Source organism: Sorex araneus, chromosome 1 (genome assembly GCF_027595985.1).
Source record: "Sorex araneus isolate mSorAra2 chromosome 1, mSorAra2.pri, whole genome shotgun sequence".
In the NCBI taxonomy this organism is placed as follows: Eukaryota; Metazoa; Chordata; class Mammalia; order Eulipotyphla; family Soricidae; genus Sorex; species Sorex araneus.
In genome coordinates this window covers 245,405,951-245,424,656 of record NC_073302.1, presented here as the reverse complement: position 1 = coordinate 245,424,656, position 18,706 = coordinate 245,405,951, and the positions used below count along the sequence as shown (strand labels likewise).

Sequence of the window (18,706 nt, the reverse complement as noted above, 5' to 3'; positions counted from 1 at the left end):
GATGCTGGGAATTGGGTTGCCGCATGCAAGGCAAATGCCCTATCCACTGTCCTATCGCTCCAGCCCCTCAGTGCACTTTAGAAGCACCAATTTGGAGGTCTGGATAGACAGTTCCATGGGTAAGGCGCTTGCCTTGCATGCAGCCAGTCTGGGGGCCAATCCCTGGAACCCCATATGATTCCCCCAAGCTCCCAGAAGTAACTGCAGAGTGCAGAGTCAGGAGTTAAGCCCTGAGTACTGCTTGGTGTGGCTCCAAGATAAAAAATAATGAAAATAATCATTTTTCGTTATTATTGTCTGTGTCACATCAGTGGTGCTCAGGGATTACTCCTGGCTCCAGGCTCAGTCAGTCACGCTTCAGGAAACCATCAACCCAGGTCAGCCACGTGCAGGGCCAGCACCTTAAGTCCCATATTATCTCTCCAGTCCCTGAAGCACCGACTTTTTAAACATTTCTAATTTCTGGAAGGAGCAGATGTTGTAATCTGGGAAAATGATCAGGGAAATACATATGCCTTCCTTCTGCATGGAGAAATTCCACATGAATGTAGTTGGAGACATCAGAGAAAGATGCTTATTGCAAACACGTGTTTTTAAATGACTTAATTCTGCTGCTGGTGGCAATGCTCCCACCCTTCAGTCCATGCAGACTGGAGCTCCTGTTCCCTTGGATCGGAGTCATGAGGCTATTGTGTTTGGCACATGAGAGCAGAGAGGAGCTTAAAAAAAAAAAAAAAAAACAGGCAGGGTTAGGGATCTGATTTTTTTAAAAAGCCAAAAAAAAAAAAAAAGCTGCTTGGCCCAGGATGCCCTTGGCCTGAGAGTTAGCTCTGAGTTTGATTTTCTTGTTTGTCAGTAGTGCTGTGAGTACTTCCCTCAGGGGTCGTGAGGTTGGGGATGTAGCTGCAGAACATCCAGCCCAGGGCCTGGCCCTGATGGACAGCTCAGGGGCACCCTTGACCCCTCCCCCAAGCCTTACCTCGCATCTGGCCACATGGGCCAGGGATGCTTTCAGAAGATCCTTGAGTGTGGACACCAGCAGGCCCTTCTTGATCCTGACCAGGTCATCCAGTGAGAAAAGGTGGCACTCATCGGTCAGGTGTCTGGGCACCTGCTTGAATGCCTGCAATGTACTGTGGAGAGGAAGCAGAGGCTAGTCCGGGCCATCTGGGAAGACGGGAAGACAGCTGGGGAGGGGTGAGGAGTGGGCATTCACTTTCTCCTGGGCACTCCTTTAATTTTTCCATTCACTTATATTTTTAAAACATAAGCTCGAAGGCCAAGCTAGCTAACCTTATTCCCTACTTTACATGCTGCAGGCCAGTTTTGCTTGGGAAGTCAGCCATTTGCAATTCCTGTAGGGGCCAGAGAATTGCCTCAATGAAAATATGCTCTGAAATTACAATTGCTCTCTTCTTAATTCCAGTGACCATCTTTTACGAGATAATAACACACCCTGTTTTATTCTGTAATCCTACACAAGAGTTTCTACATCCTTTCTCCCAAAGCATCACAGACTGGTTGTACCCCACTTTCTGGCAGGATAATGACAGCTGACAAGCAGGCTCCTGTTCCCAGATCCCTGAACCCAGCACTTAGCTAAAGACTCGGGCAACCAACTGCATGTACAGGTGCAGATAGATGTTCGAAGTTCACTGAAAACAGACCCTGACATTCCCTGCACCTCCCCATCTCTGCCCAGATTCCTGAAATTTCCCTGAACTGTATGCCTGTGTACTGCTTTTGACGCTCTAGTTATGTCGACCCATCTCATTCCTGGCCGGTCAGGGCACCTGCTTCTATTGTTTCCCCAGCCGGAGGATACTGACCCTCCTTTGAGCTAATCTTAAAGCTCTGATGTAGTCTCCAGGAACCCTGGCTATTTTCTCAAGCAAGATGAGTTTTTAAAAACCTCATAATTCCTTCTATAATAATAATAAGCAATATTGGATGTGGGGTGCCGAGTGAGCCATTTTTGGCAGTGCTCATGGGCTATTTCTGGCTCTGTGCTCAGGAGTGAGCCCTGGCAGTGCTGGGAGGCCATATGTGGTTACAGGAGCAGAACCTGGGTTGGGAGCAAGGCAACATGCATGGCAAGCACCTTACCCCCGTACTATCTCTTTAGTCCCCATAAAGGATCATCTTAACTCCTTCATAATTGAATCTTTTTCTACCTAAAAATCTCTGGTTGGACTGGAGAGACAGCTCAATGGGCTGAACATATGTTCTGCATGCAGGAGGCCCAGATTCGATCCCTGGCACCAAATGGTCCCCTGAGCATTTCAAGGAGTGACCCCCAAAAGCAAAGTCAGAAGTATCCTCAGAGAACTGTCAGGTGAGCAAAACATCTCCTCCCCCAATAATCACCTGACAGTATCTTGGCTCATATTTATATGAGATGGCAGGTATTCTCAAGATTTATTATGATCATCATTTTAAGATAAATGTGAGTCAAAGCACTATGTATATGTCTTAACCTTATACACTCATGTCACTATATCTTAATAAAGCTGGAAAAAGTTCAAAGGCATAAAGATAAAGCGTGATCTTTCTGTTAGTGGTTTTCCTTAACACACTAGCACTTCCATCTCTGTACATGAATTTGTGCTTATCCTTTGTGATCATAGATTCCATAAATTCCACTTTTAAGAGTTTATCCCTAAGTATATGGGCAAAGTTAAAGCTAGAGCCCAAATGTTTGTTTATTTGACTGTTTTAGTAACAAATACCTTAGTAACATGTGCTCAGTTATTGGACAATACTTAAATACCCCATCTTTATGTGGAATGCTATATTTGTTCAACAGATCTCTCTGATTGGAGTTTGAAAGAGCCATTGTCACTGCTACTATATTAATAGTAATTGTCGAAAGAAATTCAGGAAGGATAAAAGAAATATAGTCTAGACATATCATAGGAAATTATTGAGCCCTCCAAAGGGAAAGAAATTCTGATACATGCTAATACATGGATGAAACTGGAAGCCATTATCATAAGCAAAACAGGCCAGCCACAGAAAGAAAAATGCTGACTGATTCCATTTACATAAGGTACTAAGTTTAGCCAATTCATAGACAGAAAGAAAAATTGTTGGTAGGGGCTAACAGAGAGAGGGAGTGGGAAGTTATTGCTTAAGTGATAGAGTTTCAGTTTTTTAAGATAAAGAAGTTCTAAGGATGTCGGGTAGTCCTAATCCAACAGTTATGTGAATATACTTAATGCCACAAACATTACACTTAAACATAGTGAAGGTGATAGACTTTATGTCCTGTGCAGTTTCCCACAATTTAAAGTAACAGTAGTAAGAAAAACCAAGAAGGTCACTTGCTAATTTTGTGCCATCCTTGTACTGGCTCATCTGCTTAAGTCAATCCCAGTGCTAGTGAATTAGAAGGCTTAGTGATTATCTTATGCTCTGTTTATCTATTTATTTTTTAAGTCCTTTTTTTTGTTTGGGGGCCACCCCTGATACTGCTTGGGCACAACTCCCAGCCCTGTGTTTTGGGGGGGATTACTGTGACAGTGCTTTCGGGGGACCTTGCAATTCAGGGATAGAAGTTGGACCTCCACATGCAAAGCCTGTCCTCAGCTCTTTAAGCTCTCTCCAGCCCAAAGGTTTCAGTCATTTTAAAGAGAGCCTCTGCCTCCCCAAGGGAATGACACAAGGGGATCACTGTGTGGAGTGCCCCTGGATATAGTAGGGCCTGAGATCAGGACTTCCCAGGTCCCCATCTCTCCCACCTCAGGGCCCGCCGACAGGGCTACCTTTCAGCAAGCCTGCAGGTCTTCAACAGCTTCTTGATGTGAAAAAGTTGCTCCTGGATTTCCTAAGGTGAGGAACAAAGGGGGGGGAGGGAGTTAAAATGGGATCAATGACATTGGAAATGCACGAGTCAACATTAAACGTTACTTCTAACCTCAAATGCTACAATTCCATGACACAAGCCTTTGATGGGAGGTCCACAGAGCAGGAGATCATGACTGAATTGAGATCTCAGAGAGGGCCCGGCAGAGATGCAGGTTTTATGAGGCCTGAAGCCTACACAACATTAAAAGTCTTCTATTTTATATATATATAAAGTAAAATATATATTTTATATATACATGTGTGTATGCATATATATACATATGTAAAAGAAAAACATAGATAAATATAAGGAGATCCTGCCAATTGTGACAATATAGATGAATAGGACAATGTGTCGAGTGAAATAAGCTAGACATGAAAAGGAAAACAAAATAAAACACCTCATAGTGTGACTTGTATGTAGGATATAAAAAAATGTCAGATAAGAGCAGAGTTGATCTATAGCCCCCCAGCGTAAGGAGGTGGGGAGACAGGGACATGGTCAGTAGCTCTGAAGTGGCAGGGTGAGTAGTTGGAGAAAGAGAACATGCCACATGCAGGAGACGGTTGATCATGCTGTGCGACACACAGGACATTTGCTAAAAGTGGATTTCAGAGGCTCTGGCCACCAACATGGGCAAGTATACGAGGATGTGGAGGTGTCCATTAGCTTGGCTAGATAACATTTATAATAAAACCAGATGTATATCATATCTCATGCTGAACACCTGAAACATGTGCAATTCTTATTAAAAAAACAATGGGGGCTGGAGCAATAGCACAGCAGGTAGGGCGTTTGCCTTGCACGCAGCCTACCCAGGTTTGACTCCCAGCATCCCATATGGTCCCCTGAGCACCGCCAGGAGTGATTCCTGAGTGCATGAGCCAGGAGTAATCCCTGTGCATCACTGGGTGTGACCCAGAAACAAGTAAACAAACAAACAAACAAAAACAATAAATTAGGGGAGAGGGTGCTGAAGAGACAGTACAGCAGGTAAGGCGCTTGTTTGCACAGGGCTGACCTGAGTTCAATCCTCATCACCCCATATGAGCCCTCGGGCCCTGCCAGGAGCTATCCCTGAGCACAGAGCCTGGAATCAGCCCTCAGCACAGCTGGGTGTGATCTCCAGACAAAATAATTATAATAAAAAATTAAAATTAGGCATAATGCAAAAGTGGGCACTAAGTACAGGATTCGGTATGGGGTCTGGAGAAGAATGCAAGCAGGTAAGGTGCCCCAAACGAAGCCCAAGCTCCATTGGCTTGCTCTTAAGGCACCCCCCCAAGCGCCCCTGAGAGCCCCTGATGCAGGAGCAAGCCGCTCACCTTCACGCGATCCAGCTCCCTGACTTTCCCGGACAGACTCTTGCCCACACTCTGCAGGTTGAAAACGGGCTGGTGCCAAATGCTGTCTAAGAGGCGCCTGGAGAAATTGCTGACGTGGTACTTCCTGAAGTCCCACGAGGCGAGGATACGGGCAGGGATGCAGGCCTCGGCGGCAGTGTGGCACTCGTGGCAGAAATACTTCCCCAGGTATTCGCAGTATCTGAGCCGCTTTACAAACTCTGCAGAGCACAGTGTGTGTGTGTGTGTGTGTGTGTGTGTGTGTGTGTGTGTGTGTGTGTGTGTGTGTGTGTGTGTGTGTGTATGGGGGGTGGGGAGCACAGCACTCAGCGGCCCAACTGCCCTCCCAGACAAGGGTCGACTCATCTGTTCTCCTACTGTTCTCCTGCTGCCAAAGCCAATCTCAGCCCCAGAGCAGCTGGAAAAGTTGCAGGCAGGGAGCCACGTCTTAGATCGGGGTGGTTCATGAGCTTTGCTTTTATGGAACAGATGTCAGGAAACTATAGAGGGAAAACAGAGCCCTCCAACAAGACTCCTGGTTTTGGAGATGGGCGTTGTACACTGCACCGGAGAGAAGGCGGCAGGAGATAGAGGGTCTGGCTGAGAAGCTGGGGGAGTTGGAACTCTGCCTTCCTCTGACAGGAAGACTGGGGTTTAAGAATCTGCTCCCAGGACTCGACATTTCTGACCCAACTTAGCGAGATAGGAAGAGAAACACAGAGAGATGGTCCAATAAACTATTTTTCTAATTTCTTTTCCCAAAATATCAAAAAGCCAAATATTTTAATAGCTAGTTCCTTATTCGGGAAATTTTATTGAATATATACTATCAGAATTAAGTTATGTCCATGGACAGATTTAAGTACTGTCGCCTATTTAAGTTTTCTTAGTACTTTAATGAAAGCAGAAAAAAGAAAAAAAAACAAAAATAGTAGATCCTAATTTAGTAGTTCTTGACCAGGAAAAATTTCCATACCCTCCCCAGAGGAGGGGGCACGAGGCAGAGGGGATCAAACAGGGCCAGGGCTAGAGATGGTACAGCTGGTAGAGCACTTGCCTTGCATGTGGGTGACCTGGGCTTGATCTCTGGCACCACAGTTGGTCCCTGAGCCCCGCAAAAGTAATCTCTGAGCAGATGGTCAGTAGTAAGCCCTGAGCACTGCCATGCGTGGTCCCCAATCCAAAACAAAACAACACCCCAAAGCCAGAGCTTCACACATGCTACAAATGTGTTCTACACCTTGAGCCACATCCCCAACTCTAACATGGTGACTCTTTGGGGTTGGGCCACGCCCAGTGGTGCTCAGGGCTAACTCCTGGTTCTCTGCTCAGGAATTACTCTTTCTTCTGTGCTCAGGGATCACTCGTAGGACCCTATGTGGTGCCAGGGGTCAAACCCAGGTTAACTGAGTACAAGTACCTTACCCTCTATACTATCTCTCTGGCTTTGTAATATTATAATTTTTGATGAAGATATGAAGAAGGTAATGGAAGAAGCAGGAGGAAATGTATGGGGTGGTGAAGAGGGTCATTCCAGGTAGACAAAACCACAAATGCAACTGCCTGATCATGAGTGAGTTTGGCATTGTCAAGGACAGCAGAAAGGCCGCAGGGCTGGCACTGGGTACCCAGTGGGGAGGAAACTAGGAGCCAGGGACCTATCAGTCACTTTGATCTCTTCAGGAAATGTGGGTTGGGTAGTGCCCTTGGTAGTGCGCTGAGGTCTTACAGCAGTTTCTCATCAAAGGCATCTCCAGCAAAAAGAGAAAGGAAGAAAGAAAGAAAGAAAGAAAGAAAGAAAGAAAGAAAGAAAGAAAGAAAGAAAGAAAGAAAGAAAGAAAGAAAGAAAGAAAGAAAGAAAGAAAGAAAGAAAGAAAGAAAGAAAGAAAGAAAGAAAACAAAAAACCAGCGCACTGCTATTGCACCATTCTCCATACTTACTAGGTTCTATCGGAGTTCCACAGCCAGCACAGAGAAAATCCTGGGCTACTAATGCGAGGTCCCTCCTAAATAAAGAAGACAGCAAGCCACCGTTCAGAGGATGCCAATCTCACTCTTCTCTCCCCAACCCCCTCTCTCCCTCTCTCTCTTTGAGATGGTGGTGGTGCTCAGGGGATGCTCCCAGCTCCAGTGCTCAGGGACTACTCCTAACAGTGCTCAAGGGACGATACAGTGCTGAGGACCAAACTCAGTTCCTCCTGTCTGCAAAGTAAATATTTCGGTGTCCATAGTGTGTCTTTTGATTCCTCCTACTTCCATAGAGGGGGCAGGTAGGAGCTTGTGTTAACGGGATCTGAGGCCTAAGCAACAACCAGAAGCCAAAACAGCAAGTCCAGCTTACTTGAGGGGCGGATGAACATTAAATATGATTTGAAATTGAGGTGGCAGCCAGTCTTCCGTCTCTCTCATCCTCGACTTGAATTTAGTTTCCTGTACCACCTCAGCACTGAATTCAAAGTCTTTTTGCACAAACTCCTTGTTTACAACCTGCGTGACAAGGAACCAGATTTAGGAACAGCTTCAACAAGTTCTTTTCAGGAACTGAAAACAGCAGAACACTCAAATGTGCTTCCAGTATCAGGATGAATCAGAAACAATTAAAACTGCTTTAAACTTTAAACTAAGACAGGAATACTGGAGAGCCACTTGAGACCCCTCCCAGCTGAGGGCACCTTTCTTAGTATTTTCAATTAGTTCATTTGCTTCCAGACCTCACACTACGATAAGTTAGACTTTGTGACCTGGAAAGATTTATTTATTTATTTTGGTTTTCGGGTCATACACACCTGGCCATGCTGGGGATTACTTCTGGCTCTGCATTCAAGAATTATTCAGGTGGTGCATGGGGGACCACACAGGATGCTGGGGATTGAACCTGGGCCAGCTGTGTACAAGTGCAATTGCCCTAACTGCTGTGCTATCTCTCTGGCCCCTGACTTGGAAAGATTTTGTGCAGAGCAGAAGCTCCAGCTCTTTCTCATGGTGCCAGTCAGATATCCCATTCCCAGTTAAACTATTTTAAGAACATTTTATTATTTCTAAATTTGCAGTGATCCTTCTGCCCTGAGCCATTCACCTTCCTTATAGGCATTTAAAATGCAAACTCCTCCACCAATTGGTATCATTCAAGATTTGCCTCCGACCCTCTGACCCTTATTTCCCATAAAGGCTGACCTCACCCCACCAGATCCACACAAACCTGTGCTCTCCAGCGGAAGTAAATCACTCTGCTCCACGAACACCCCAGGCACCTCCCTGCCACTTTCACTCCAGCTACACTGGGTCAAGATACTCCTTCCATCTATTTCCACCTGGCCTCACACTTGGCTCAAATTTTGAGAGGTCTCTGGTCTCAAATCATCTTCCCCACACTCTCAGCGAGTGCCTTTAGTACTCATATTTTATTAGCCTTGGCTGCAAAGTTCTGTGCATTTCCCAAGGCCCTTTGCATGGTGAGAGGGCAGAATACCAGGCTGGACGTCCAAATAAGGCTGCCTGGGTCCTAACTCCTGCCCAGCCACTGGCCAGCCCCGCTGAGAGTCAAGAATGAACATTGAGGAGCTGGAGCAATAGTACAGCGGGTAGGGCGTTTGCCTTGCACGTTGCCGACCCAGGTTCGATTCCCAGCATTCCATATGGTCCCCTGAGCACCGCCAAGAGTAATTCCTGAGTGCAAAGCCAGGAGTGACCCTTGTGCATCGCCAGGTGTGACCCAAAAAGCAAAAAAAAAAAAGAATGAACATTGAAAAGAACAGTTCTACAGAATGGCTCTGAAGATGAAGACTTGAATTGCTGAGCACAATTCCTGGAGCATGGGGAGCTCTCCATAACAATTGCATTCTTCATATCGAATCTCATATCACCCAGAAATCATACAAGGAAACACATAAATACTGGAACTGAAAGGTAAACTAAGAACTTAGGCACTCTCAATGCAAGGCTGGTGTATTTTGATGCTTACTGTGGAGTCAGGTGCATTCAGGGCAGCTGGCAGCTGATAATTAACTGCTGCCAACATGCAGCATTTGCGGAATACTTGGTACAGCTCTTTGGCTATTCGCTCAGGAGAATTGAAGTTTGATGCATAGACAACACTGAAATGTAAGTAAAAAAAAGTAAATGAAAAAATGTAAGTGGAAAATTCTGTTTATGAGAAGGATGACAAGGGACTGCTTCAGGCTTTCAACTATTCATCCCATTCCCCGAACTCACAAGAGTTCGATAAGAGGTAAGATAAGAGGTGAGTTACATCAGCCACCCACTGGTTATCTCACTCAACATGATTCTTTTGCTCAACAGCAAAATTTATTTATTGAAGGCACAGGACTGAGTGATAGAGTGAAAAAGCACAGGATTCAGAGTTAGAACTTCTGACATTCAAGAGCACTGTGTCCTGTTGGCTCAGACTGTATGAACCTCAGTCTCTCATCAATGAAATGGGGTTTTTCAAAAGCCCTACCTAGCATCCGTGAGGATTAAATGAGAATGTATACAGATGTTTTGAAAATACTACATAAGCTCTAAAGAAATGTTTGGGATGATAATCCTTGACATTACATCAGACTGGACTTGGTCCAAGCTGTCAGGGCCTGGATCTGAGAGCAGGCAGAGGAAAGGGCGATAGGAGCAGTGAGTGCTGGTGTATATAAAGCACATACCTCTGAGAGTTGCTGTTAGGACAGCCACAGGTTTCGGTGGCACTGCCAAACCTTTCAAATTCTACCGGAAGATAAAAGAACAGTGAGGTCTCTCAGTTTTTCTCGCTTTACCACAGTTCATTTTAAAGGCAGGACATAAAAAGAGCTCCCTGCATCTCAGAAAGAAGAAATTCTTTAGCATCTCTAAGGTTTGGGACCCCTGGGGTTTCTCTTATGAGATAACAACAGCTAATCAGCCAAGGTGAAATCTCAAAACAACCTCATCTAAAATTTCACCAACATGTAACAGAGACCAGATGGAACATCTGCTTTTACATCCAGTCCTACAGTTGAGATGAGAGATTATCTCTCAAGACATACGAAACAGTATAATGTCTTATTTTTTAAAATATCAAAGACATACACTGATCTTTGTTTGGGGGGGTCTCCTAAGTGGTGCTCCTCCCAGAAATTCAATGCAAGGGCCCGACAATGTGGTACTGCTCTGAACCTGTAATGCTGGGGACTACCTGGTCAACCCCAGAGGTTAACTGCATGCAAAATCAGTATCCTAACCCCAATATTATGACTTCAGACCCATAATACGACCACAAATGCACTAACCATAGTATTGCATAAGGTGGCAAGAGAGGGACTGACTCAGACCTTCCAAATATTACCTGGGACAATAAATTTATCGAAGTCACATTTGCAATCCTCTTTTTCAGCCTCATAGGGAGTAGATGATTCAACCATGGGGCTAATCTGTAATGCAGCGCAACCTAGAAAATGAAAGTATTAGGGCTAAGAGAAAGAAAGAAAGAAAGAAAGAAAGAAAGAAAGAAAGAAAGAAAGAAAGAAAGGAAGAAAGAAAGAAAGAAAAACAGAAAGAAAGGAAGGAAGGAAGGAAGAAAGAAAGAAAGAAAGAAAGAAAGAAAGAAAGAAAGAAAGAAAGAAAGAAAGAAAGAAAGAAAGAAAGAAAGAAAGAAAGAAAGAAAGGAGGGAGGGACGGAGGGAGGGAGGAAGGAAGGGAGGGAAGGAAGGAAGGGAAGGGAAGGAAGGGAAGGAGAGAAAGGGAGAGAAAGAGAGAGAGAGAGAACAAGAGAGAGCACACAATCTGTAGCACTCAACTAAGGTGAGAAATGCAAATGCTAAGAGAATTTTAATTTGATCATTCACAAAACTCAAAAACAACACCCCTAAAAAATGGGAATAGGAAATGAACAGACACTTCTTTGAATAAGACATACAGATGGTCATTAACGTGTCCATTCTTACTTATTATCAGGGAAATAAATGCAAATCAAAATAACAATAGGATTATCTTCTCTAACCAGTGGGAATGACCCACTAGTAAAAAAGACTGGCAACAACAGTGCAAAAAGACTGATAACATTAGTGTTGGCAGATGTGGTAAAAAAGGAAGTGTCATTCATCGTTGCTGGAAATGTCCTCTGGCTCAGCCTCTATGGGAAGCATTATGGAAATTGTTTACCCCAAAAATGTAAGAATAGATTTTTCTGTTTGACAAACTTTTTTGATTTGGCCTAGCAAGTCCACTTCTTGATATCTATACCCAAAACAACAAAAGCATTAATTATAAAAGATATCTGCTTCCCTGTCTTCATTGCTGCACTTAGTACAACAGCAAGGATACAAGAACAACTCAGATGTTCAATCACAGATGAAAGGATAAAGCAATGGACTTATAGGCACAATGGAATGCTATGCAGCTGCAAATAAAGATGAAATCATACAGCTCACTGCAATGTGGATAGAACTAGACAGTATCAAGTTAGGCAAGATAAGTCAAAAGGAACTAAAGAAGCAAAAATTCATGGCTCAGGAATAAACTAGGCATAAAGTAAATATAAAACTATGTAAAACTCAGGGGAGATGGGCAAATATTAGATGATCTCACTCTCTGCAGAATTTAGAAAGACAAAACAGGAAATAGACAGTATTGATAATGACAATTGGTCTTGGAATACAAAACTGTCTACCTAGCAGTGGGGGTGGGGGGAGAGATCAGACTAGAGATAACAAAGAGACAGTGGTGACAGTCACGGGCAATTTGGTGGGGAGAAGGAAGTACAGTAATTTTGTACATCAATACCACAAACATATTCTAACCAATAAATGAACATAAACATAAACTAATACATGAAAAAATAAGGAAGGAAGGAAGGAAGGAAGGAAGGAAGGAAGGAAGGAAGGAAGGAAGGAAGGAAGGAAGGAAGGAAGGAAGGAAGGAAGGAAGGGAGGGAGGAAGGGAGGGAGGGAGGGAGGGAGAAGGGATGGAGGGAGAAGTGAGGGAGGGAATTAGTGAGATGATATAGATTGTCAAAAGTTTAGGACATGAAAATTTGACAGGAGATAAGAATACCACATAAAGTTTTCATATTTGCTCACTTGCCTTCATAGCCACTGTCTGAAGAAGCAGAAGACCCTGAGTCTTGATTTATATTGGTAGAAAAAGTCACTTCCGAGTCAGCCTGATCATTCTTAAGTAATCCACTGGTTTCCTCCAGTTTCCAGTTGTCTATATGCCATTGACTCAACATGTTATATTTTATCTTCTCCATTGTGGATATAATCATATCTGCAACATAAAAATGAGCATTTTCCTGCCAGAAAAGAAGAATCAGGGGTTAAAGTATAGATCAGCATAATTAACATTTGTTTTTATTGAGGGTATACAAAAGAAGTCAGATATTTAAGACGAGTTAGTACATATATTCACTTAATAAAGTTAGCATAGGTTATGATGCAATTAATGGCCCATATCTTACAGAGACATAAGCCACAGCCCTCTATAAATGATAGCTCAAGTTATCATTTTTGTATAACATAAGTCCCAAGAGTATATGGTAGCCCCTTTGCAGACACACTCATAAATTATGGAAACCCACAGGGGCTGGTTGTTTTGTTTTCTTCCCAATCAAACACTGGAATGAAAAGGATTCACCATGCCCCCTCAAATGAACTTTCCTGATGTAAATCAGAAATGTATAGTCTATGGGGTCTCTGGTTTTATAAGAAAAAAAAAAGAAAGATGTTCACCTTTTCTATATCAACAGGAAGCACAAGTGCTTTTAATGAGGAGGAATTCAAAGAAGTGTTTCTTCTACTGACTTGAACAGCACCTGCCAACACAGCATGTTGTTAACCATGGAGAAAACAAAAGTTCAAAGATTATCTGAGAAGAGAAAGAATTCTCGGGTGTGGCTTTGTGCGGCTTTTAAATATTGCAACACCCCTATCCCTCCCCCTCTCCCTGTACACACACAAACCAAAAAGAACCTCTAACACTATTCTAGAATAAATGATAGAAAAAGTAAAGACTCTTCTGGATGCAAGTCTTGCAGATCTTGCAGCTACTGGCTTAATGATGACCATGTTCTGTGCGACTGCTACAGTAACCTAGAGGAATTCTCAGACCAGGCAGGGGTGAACCACTGAAACAGAGGAGACTATCGGAGCAAAGTTTAGGATGAGAAAGGATCATAAAAGAAACACAGGAAGTAATACTGACTTTGCAAGTAATACTGCAAAAAGGAATATGTAGGAACCATCAAGAAGCAGGGCCAGAAGAACTATGGAATCTCTTCTCCTAGCCACGATAGCTGATTTCTCTTACAGAAACGAAATCTGTTTGAATGCAGTCAGTATTGCTTCTGTAAAATGACCTTGCTCCGGTAATAACAAGATACTGCAATGAGTCTTTCCAGCTGACTCAGCCACTCGACACCCTGAAGTCACTTCATGACTGGAGACCAACACCCTCAGACAGAAGAGATTTCTGGTCATGTGATTTCTTGAAGAAGTAAGGGCAGAACCTTTCTGTCAAAGCCCTAAGAGCTGCAATGTCTCGACTTTCAAAGTAAGAAAGAGATCCCCAAATCATGCTGATCCTGCAGTACTCAGGAGTGACTCAGAGACAGCAAGCAGGGTCCCTCACTCCAGCCCCTCATCTCATCTTCCAGAGACTGACGGGAAACGGGACCCTGAGCTTCAGCAGACATGAGGCTTGGTAAGTATGATCAGACTGGAGGCCTACACAGTCGCTGTGGCATGAACTCCACTCTGTCCCTCCAGTAAGAAAGTGGCTCTGGGAAAAAGGAAACTTGATGTGTGAAGTCAGGAACCTGGATGGTTCTGATCCAAGAGGCAGAGCTCCCGCATTGCCATAAAGGAAAAAGTCAGAGTAGATCTCATCCCAGAAATCCAGGCACCAGCCATGCAGCTGCATTGAAGAGTCCTCACCCCCTCTATTGGGGTCTTCATCGTGTAGGAGGTGGTGGAAGTGAGGTAAATGTGCCAGTGAGTGTACAGCTCACGCACAAGAACCAGAAACTGGGTGCTGTTCCTTACAGCTCAGGAAATGTTTCCAGGCTTAGGGGTTTTTTCCCTTCTAAAAAGAACGTCTAGGAAATACAGAAAGGGAACGCCTGTTGTACTGGCAAATGTCTACTCTCTTCATTGTCGCCCCCACACCAACAAAAAAACAAGTGGATCGTTGTGCACATGTATGTGCATATGCATGTGTGTGGTTGCATGTTGTGAGGCTCACATATTGCAAGCTCTGTGTTCCACCATCAAGCTATATCTACAGCCAGGACATTTTTTTTTTTTTTTGCTTAATCCCATGGAATTAATCACCATGTCCCCCACACACATTTACAACTTAAGAAATGCTTCTGAAGCAAAAATTTAGAAATTCAATGACTATTTAAATGAGCATTCTAACCCAAAAAATCAAAATTAACATAAACAATGAATAAAATATGGTGGGTATTTACAAATAAAATAAGCATGCCTCAAAGTTAGAACAATAATTTATTGACTCTTGTATGGCATTTGGGGTGGATTGGACATTACCACACAGCCACAAGAACCCCTGATTGTTTTTTCTCTAAGTCTATGTAGCCTTTGCAGGGGGCATCAGTTACTATTTTTAAACTTCACTGTTTTCTAGTCATACTCTGTACAGATATATTCAGCACAGGTGAGTTCGCCTCCTCCATCAGTCCTGATGTGAAGGAGGGGCCTGGAACTCCTGGGCAAAGTCTCCCTTGATTTCCTCCTCCCACAAGAAATCAAGGCACTAGGTGTCTTTCCTTGGAGACAAAAGAAAAAACTGGAGGATTTGACAGCAAACACCAGCTGACAGGTGGCACTGTTGGCAACAAAGCTGAGTCCAGAAGATAACATTTCCCCGAGTCTAAGAAGAAAGGAAGTAGCTCGTTTCACTGGCTGTGATTGTCCAAGTGACTGAGTGAGCACGATACTAAATGAGCAAATGTATAGGCTTTTGGTCCAAGTGGAAAGCCATGGACACCCATTTGTTTTTCTCATGAGTAAGACAGTAAAGACAACCTGTGGGCATACAGGTATGGAGGTGAACCCCAGTGAAAGTTACCTGAATCTGGAGAAGCTGTTCTGTGGGGCAGCTGGGGGAAAGTACTTCCCGTCTCAGGATGTGGGGACGGGGCCAAAGTCTTGGACACAGGCATCTTCGAGCTGTGTGGTGGAAGTTCATGTCGCTTCTTCATTAAGGTCAAAGAGATCTCGCTGCAGTTTTCACCTGCACCAAGGGCCAAGGGACTGTCTATGGAATTCACAGTGTCCTTTGAAAGTGATGCCTCTGTACTGGTGTTCCCCACTGGCCACAGTGGAAGTATGGTGTCCCCCACAGAGTAGCTTCTTCTGTTTGCTACTGCTGGCACCAGGGCGGGCGAATCTGGCAGCTCTTGCTGTGCGTACTCGGGGTTAATCCAGGCGGCTTTATGCTTACTAAGCTTGACATCTGATTGGTCACAGAGCTGGTGAAAGTTCAGGAGGCTGGAGAAGCCATCAACTTCACCGGCGTCATCGCTGAACCCTTCCCAGGAGTCCCCAGGAGACTCCTGCTGGCCAGTGCACTGTGACACCATCTTTCTCGGCTCTGGCTGGTGTGAATTCTCTCGTACTCCTGATTAGGACCTTGAACTCACCATGTAGACAGTTGGAGAGCTTATCTGCAATGAGCAAGATAATTTGAGATAGATAAGAGTTCAATCAAATGTTAAAACAAAAATGTTTGAGGCACCCTGAATTAAACAACAGTATTCGTGATAGGGTTTTATGCACACAACGTTCAGCCACCAGAGTGTCTGCTCCCCTCCACCAGGGTCTTAGGGTCCCTTTCTATCCACCTCCACTCCCCTTGTCCTCGGAAAGCTCAGTTCTGTAGCCCACTCAGGTCCTGTGTTTTTGTCTGTGCTTTTGATCATTTGTTGCTCCCTTGGTGTGTGTGTATGTGTGTGTGTGTGTGTGTGTGTGTGTGTGTGTGTTATCCCACATATGAAAGAGATCATTCTGTATCTGTCTCTCCATCTTTTCTGACTGGCTTCATTCAGCATCATACTCTCCAGTTCCAGTCACATGGTGGAAAATTTCATGATTTTAAACTCCAAATTCTTTTGAGGTGGTAAGTAAAAAGACTACTATGTCCTCTAGCACACAGTAGGTTTCCTCTGATATTTTTCTTAGCCAGAAAAAAATAATAAATAAATCAGCCATCATACTAATGACAAATATAATGGGGCTTGATATTAAAATTGGAAAGAATTTTAAGGCACAGAGTAATTGAAAATTAATCTTCGATTATTATTTGGGGGGATTGGAGTCACACCCGGCAGTGCTCAGGGGCTACTTCCACACTGAACTGGGGTCAGCTGCATGCAAAGCAATTACATCAATTTCTGTACTATATCTCTGGCCCTAATCTTTAATTATCTTCATACAAGGATAAAATTTCTAAGGGTACAACTGATGAATCAGGTAGATATCTAAACTATCCAACGCAATGTTCCAATAAAATTCAACAACAAACCTATTCTTGAAGTAGCACATAAAAGTAAAGACATTTTCATATTTTTATCTATTTTATATTTAATAAAGTAGACAGGAGACATGTGAGACTGGGAATGACAGAGTGAAAAGTTTGTTTTGTGTAACAGTGACTAGCTTACAATATTTATGTGACAATGCCAAGTGAATTGATGATTAAGTTATACTTTATAAAGAACATGCTGTGAATATAGACTCTGTCTCTAAAATGGCATGATCATGTAATCTCAATTTTGAGCTTTATTAGGTGAGGTACCAAGAAAACTTTCTATAGAATAGAGAAGCAGTGCTTGCTGTTATCACAGACCCAGCAAATGTTCCCTTCTCCTCTTTTCCCTCTGTCCTTCGTACTGTGACAGTGGTCTGCTCAGGAGAGTCGGAAGAGCAGAGGGGTAGAGTGTGCACACGGACAGGACTGACTGTGAGGCTTTGGAGTCAATTCAAGGCCTTAAGTGCCATCATTAGGGGTGTAGACTATTCCCAGGTAAATCTCCCTGCTTGCTTCCTCTTGACTTCCTCTCTAGCACTTGTCTGGGGGGCCTTCACAATCAGATACAGCCAAAAGGACACTAACTTCCCCCCAAATTTCTCCTCCCTGGTTTCCTCTCAGGAGACTCACCTGCCACTTGATGATAATTTGACAATTTATTATCAGAGAAATTTGCATAAATTAAAACCAGATGTCATCCTCTTTAATCAACCTCCACCCCACCCCCCAGTAGCTGCCCTTAAAGTTAAACAACAACAGCAAAAATCCAGAATCTTTACCTTATCTCAATGCCAGGACAGGATCTGACTCTGTAACTCTCCATAAATCCCAGCCCTCCTGCAGGCCTGGAATCTTACGAGGCGATATTCTAGTTCCCTGCCTGGAAGGTTCCTTTCCAAATGATCTCACACCTGACACCTTCCTCTTGTTTTCTGCCAAATTGATGAATTACTTCCTCAATGACTTTCCTCATTACTTCTCCTGAGGTATTTTCCTGATTACTGCTTTCTTCATTTGCATTATAAAACCTCTCACTTCCTGATTTTTTTCCCTTCATCCCCACCCTTTTAAAATATATTTTTATTGAATCACTGTGAGATAGACCTTTACAAAGCTGTTCATGGTTGGATTTCAGTCATACAGTATTCAAACACCCATCCCTCCACTAGTGTACATTTCTCAGCGTCAGTGTCCCAGGTTCCTTCCCATCACTCTCAACCTCCACCCCCTTGGACTGGAACACTGTGAGCCTGAGACTCTACCATTAACACAATTGTAAATCACAGTGCAAGAAAGAAAAAAAGGAAGGAAGGAAGGAAGGAAGGAAGGAAGGAAGGAAGGAAGGAAGGAAGGAAGGAAGGAAGGAAGGAAGGAAGGAAGGAGGGAGGGAGGGAGGGAGGGAGGGAGGGAGGGAGGGAGGGAGGGAGGGAAGAAAGAAAAGAAAAGAAAGAAAGAAAGAAAGAAAGAAAGAAAGAAAGAAAGAAAGAAAGAAAGAAAACAATAGAATAGAATAGAATAGAATAGAATAGAATAGAATAGAATAGAATAGAATAGAATAGAATAGAATAGAATAGAATAGAATAGAATAGAATAGAATAGAATAGAATCTTTGGGTTCCCTTGATTTGGTGTCCTCCATTCTAGGTACCACATTTTGAAATGATGCAGATTGGGGGGAGTGGAGAGAGAGATGGAGATGGAGATGGAGCTATCACTCCCAAACTGTACAGACTCCAAAGTGCTGCTGCTGAGTGTCACGGGAGACAGAGGTAACTGCGGAACTCGGGCCTGAAGTACTTGTCTTTCTCCCTTGACCTCAGTCTCACCTCATGCCCCATTTCCCTTCGTCATGCATCTTTTCCTCTCCCATCATTTTGGAGTTTATAATCACAAAGAAAACCATAATTGTTTTTAACAAAATTTCAAAACCACAGAAATCAAAATCATAGATGAAACGTTTCATCTCTCATGATTAAGCTCCACCAATATGATTCCAC

At 43.6% G+C, this 18,706-nt stretch overlaps 1 protein-coding gene across 1 annotated transcript in view; it reads right to left on the bottom strand.

The window, feature by feature from the left end:
- The window catches only part of RUBCNL (rubicon like autophagy enhancer), a 33,773-nt gene that overhangs the window by 2,477 nt on the left and 12,590 nt on the right, over nucleotides 1–18,706 (bottom strand). Inside the window, exons 2-12 of the mRNA XM_004604574.2 lie at nucleotides 15,250–15,847; nucleotides 12,891–12,973; nucleotides 12,244–12,454; nucleotides 10,508–10,609; nucleotides 9,849–9,909; nucleotides 9,152–9,284; nucleotides 7,532–7,677; nucleotides 7,132–7,196; nucleotides 5,173–5,411; nucleotides 3,765–3,826; nucleotides 980–1,133 (exon numbers count right to left, since the gene is read on the bottom strand). Of these exons, the coding sequence (XP_004604631.2) occupies nucleotides 980–1,133; nucleotides 3,765–3,826; nucleotides 5,173–5,411; nucleotides 7,132–7,196; nucleotides 7,532–7,677; nucleotides 9,152–9,284; nucleotides 9,849–9,909; nucleotides 10,508–10,609; nucleotides 12,244–12,454; nucleotides 12,891–12,973; nucleotides 15,250–15,763 (1,770 nt within the window). The 5' untranslated portion in view covers nucleotides 15,764–15,847. The remainder of the gene's footprint in view (nucleotides 1–979; nucleotides 1,134–3,764; nucleotides 3,827–5,172; nucleotides 5,412–7,131; nucleotides 7,197–7,531; nucleotides 7,678–9,151; nucleotides 9,285–9,848; nucleotides 9,910–10,507; nucleotides 10,610–12,243; nucleotides 12,455–12,890; nucleotides 12,974–15,249; nucleotides 15,848–18,706) is intronic.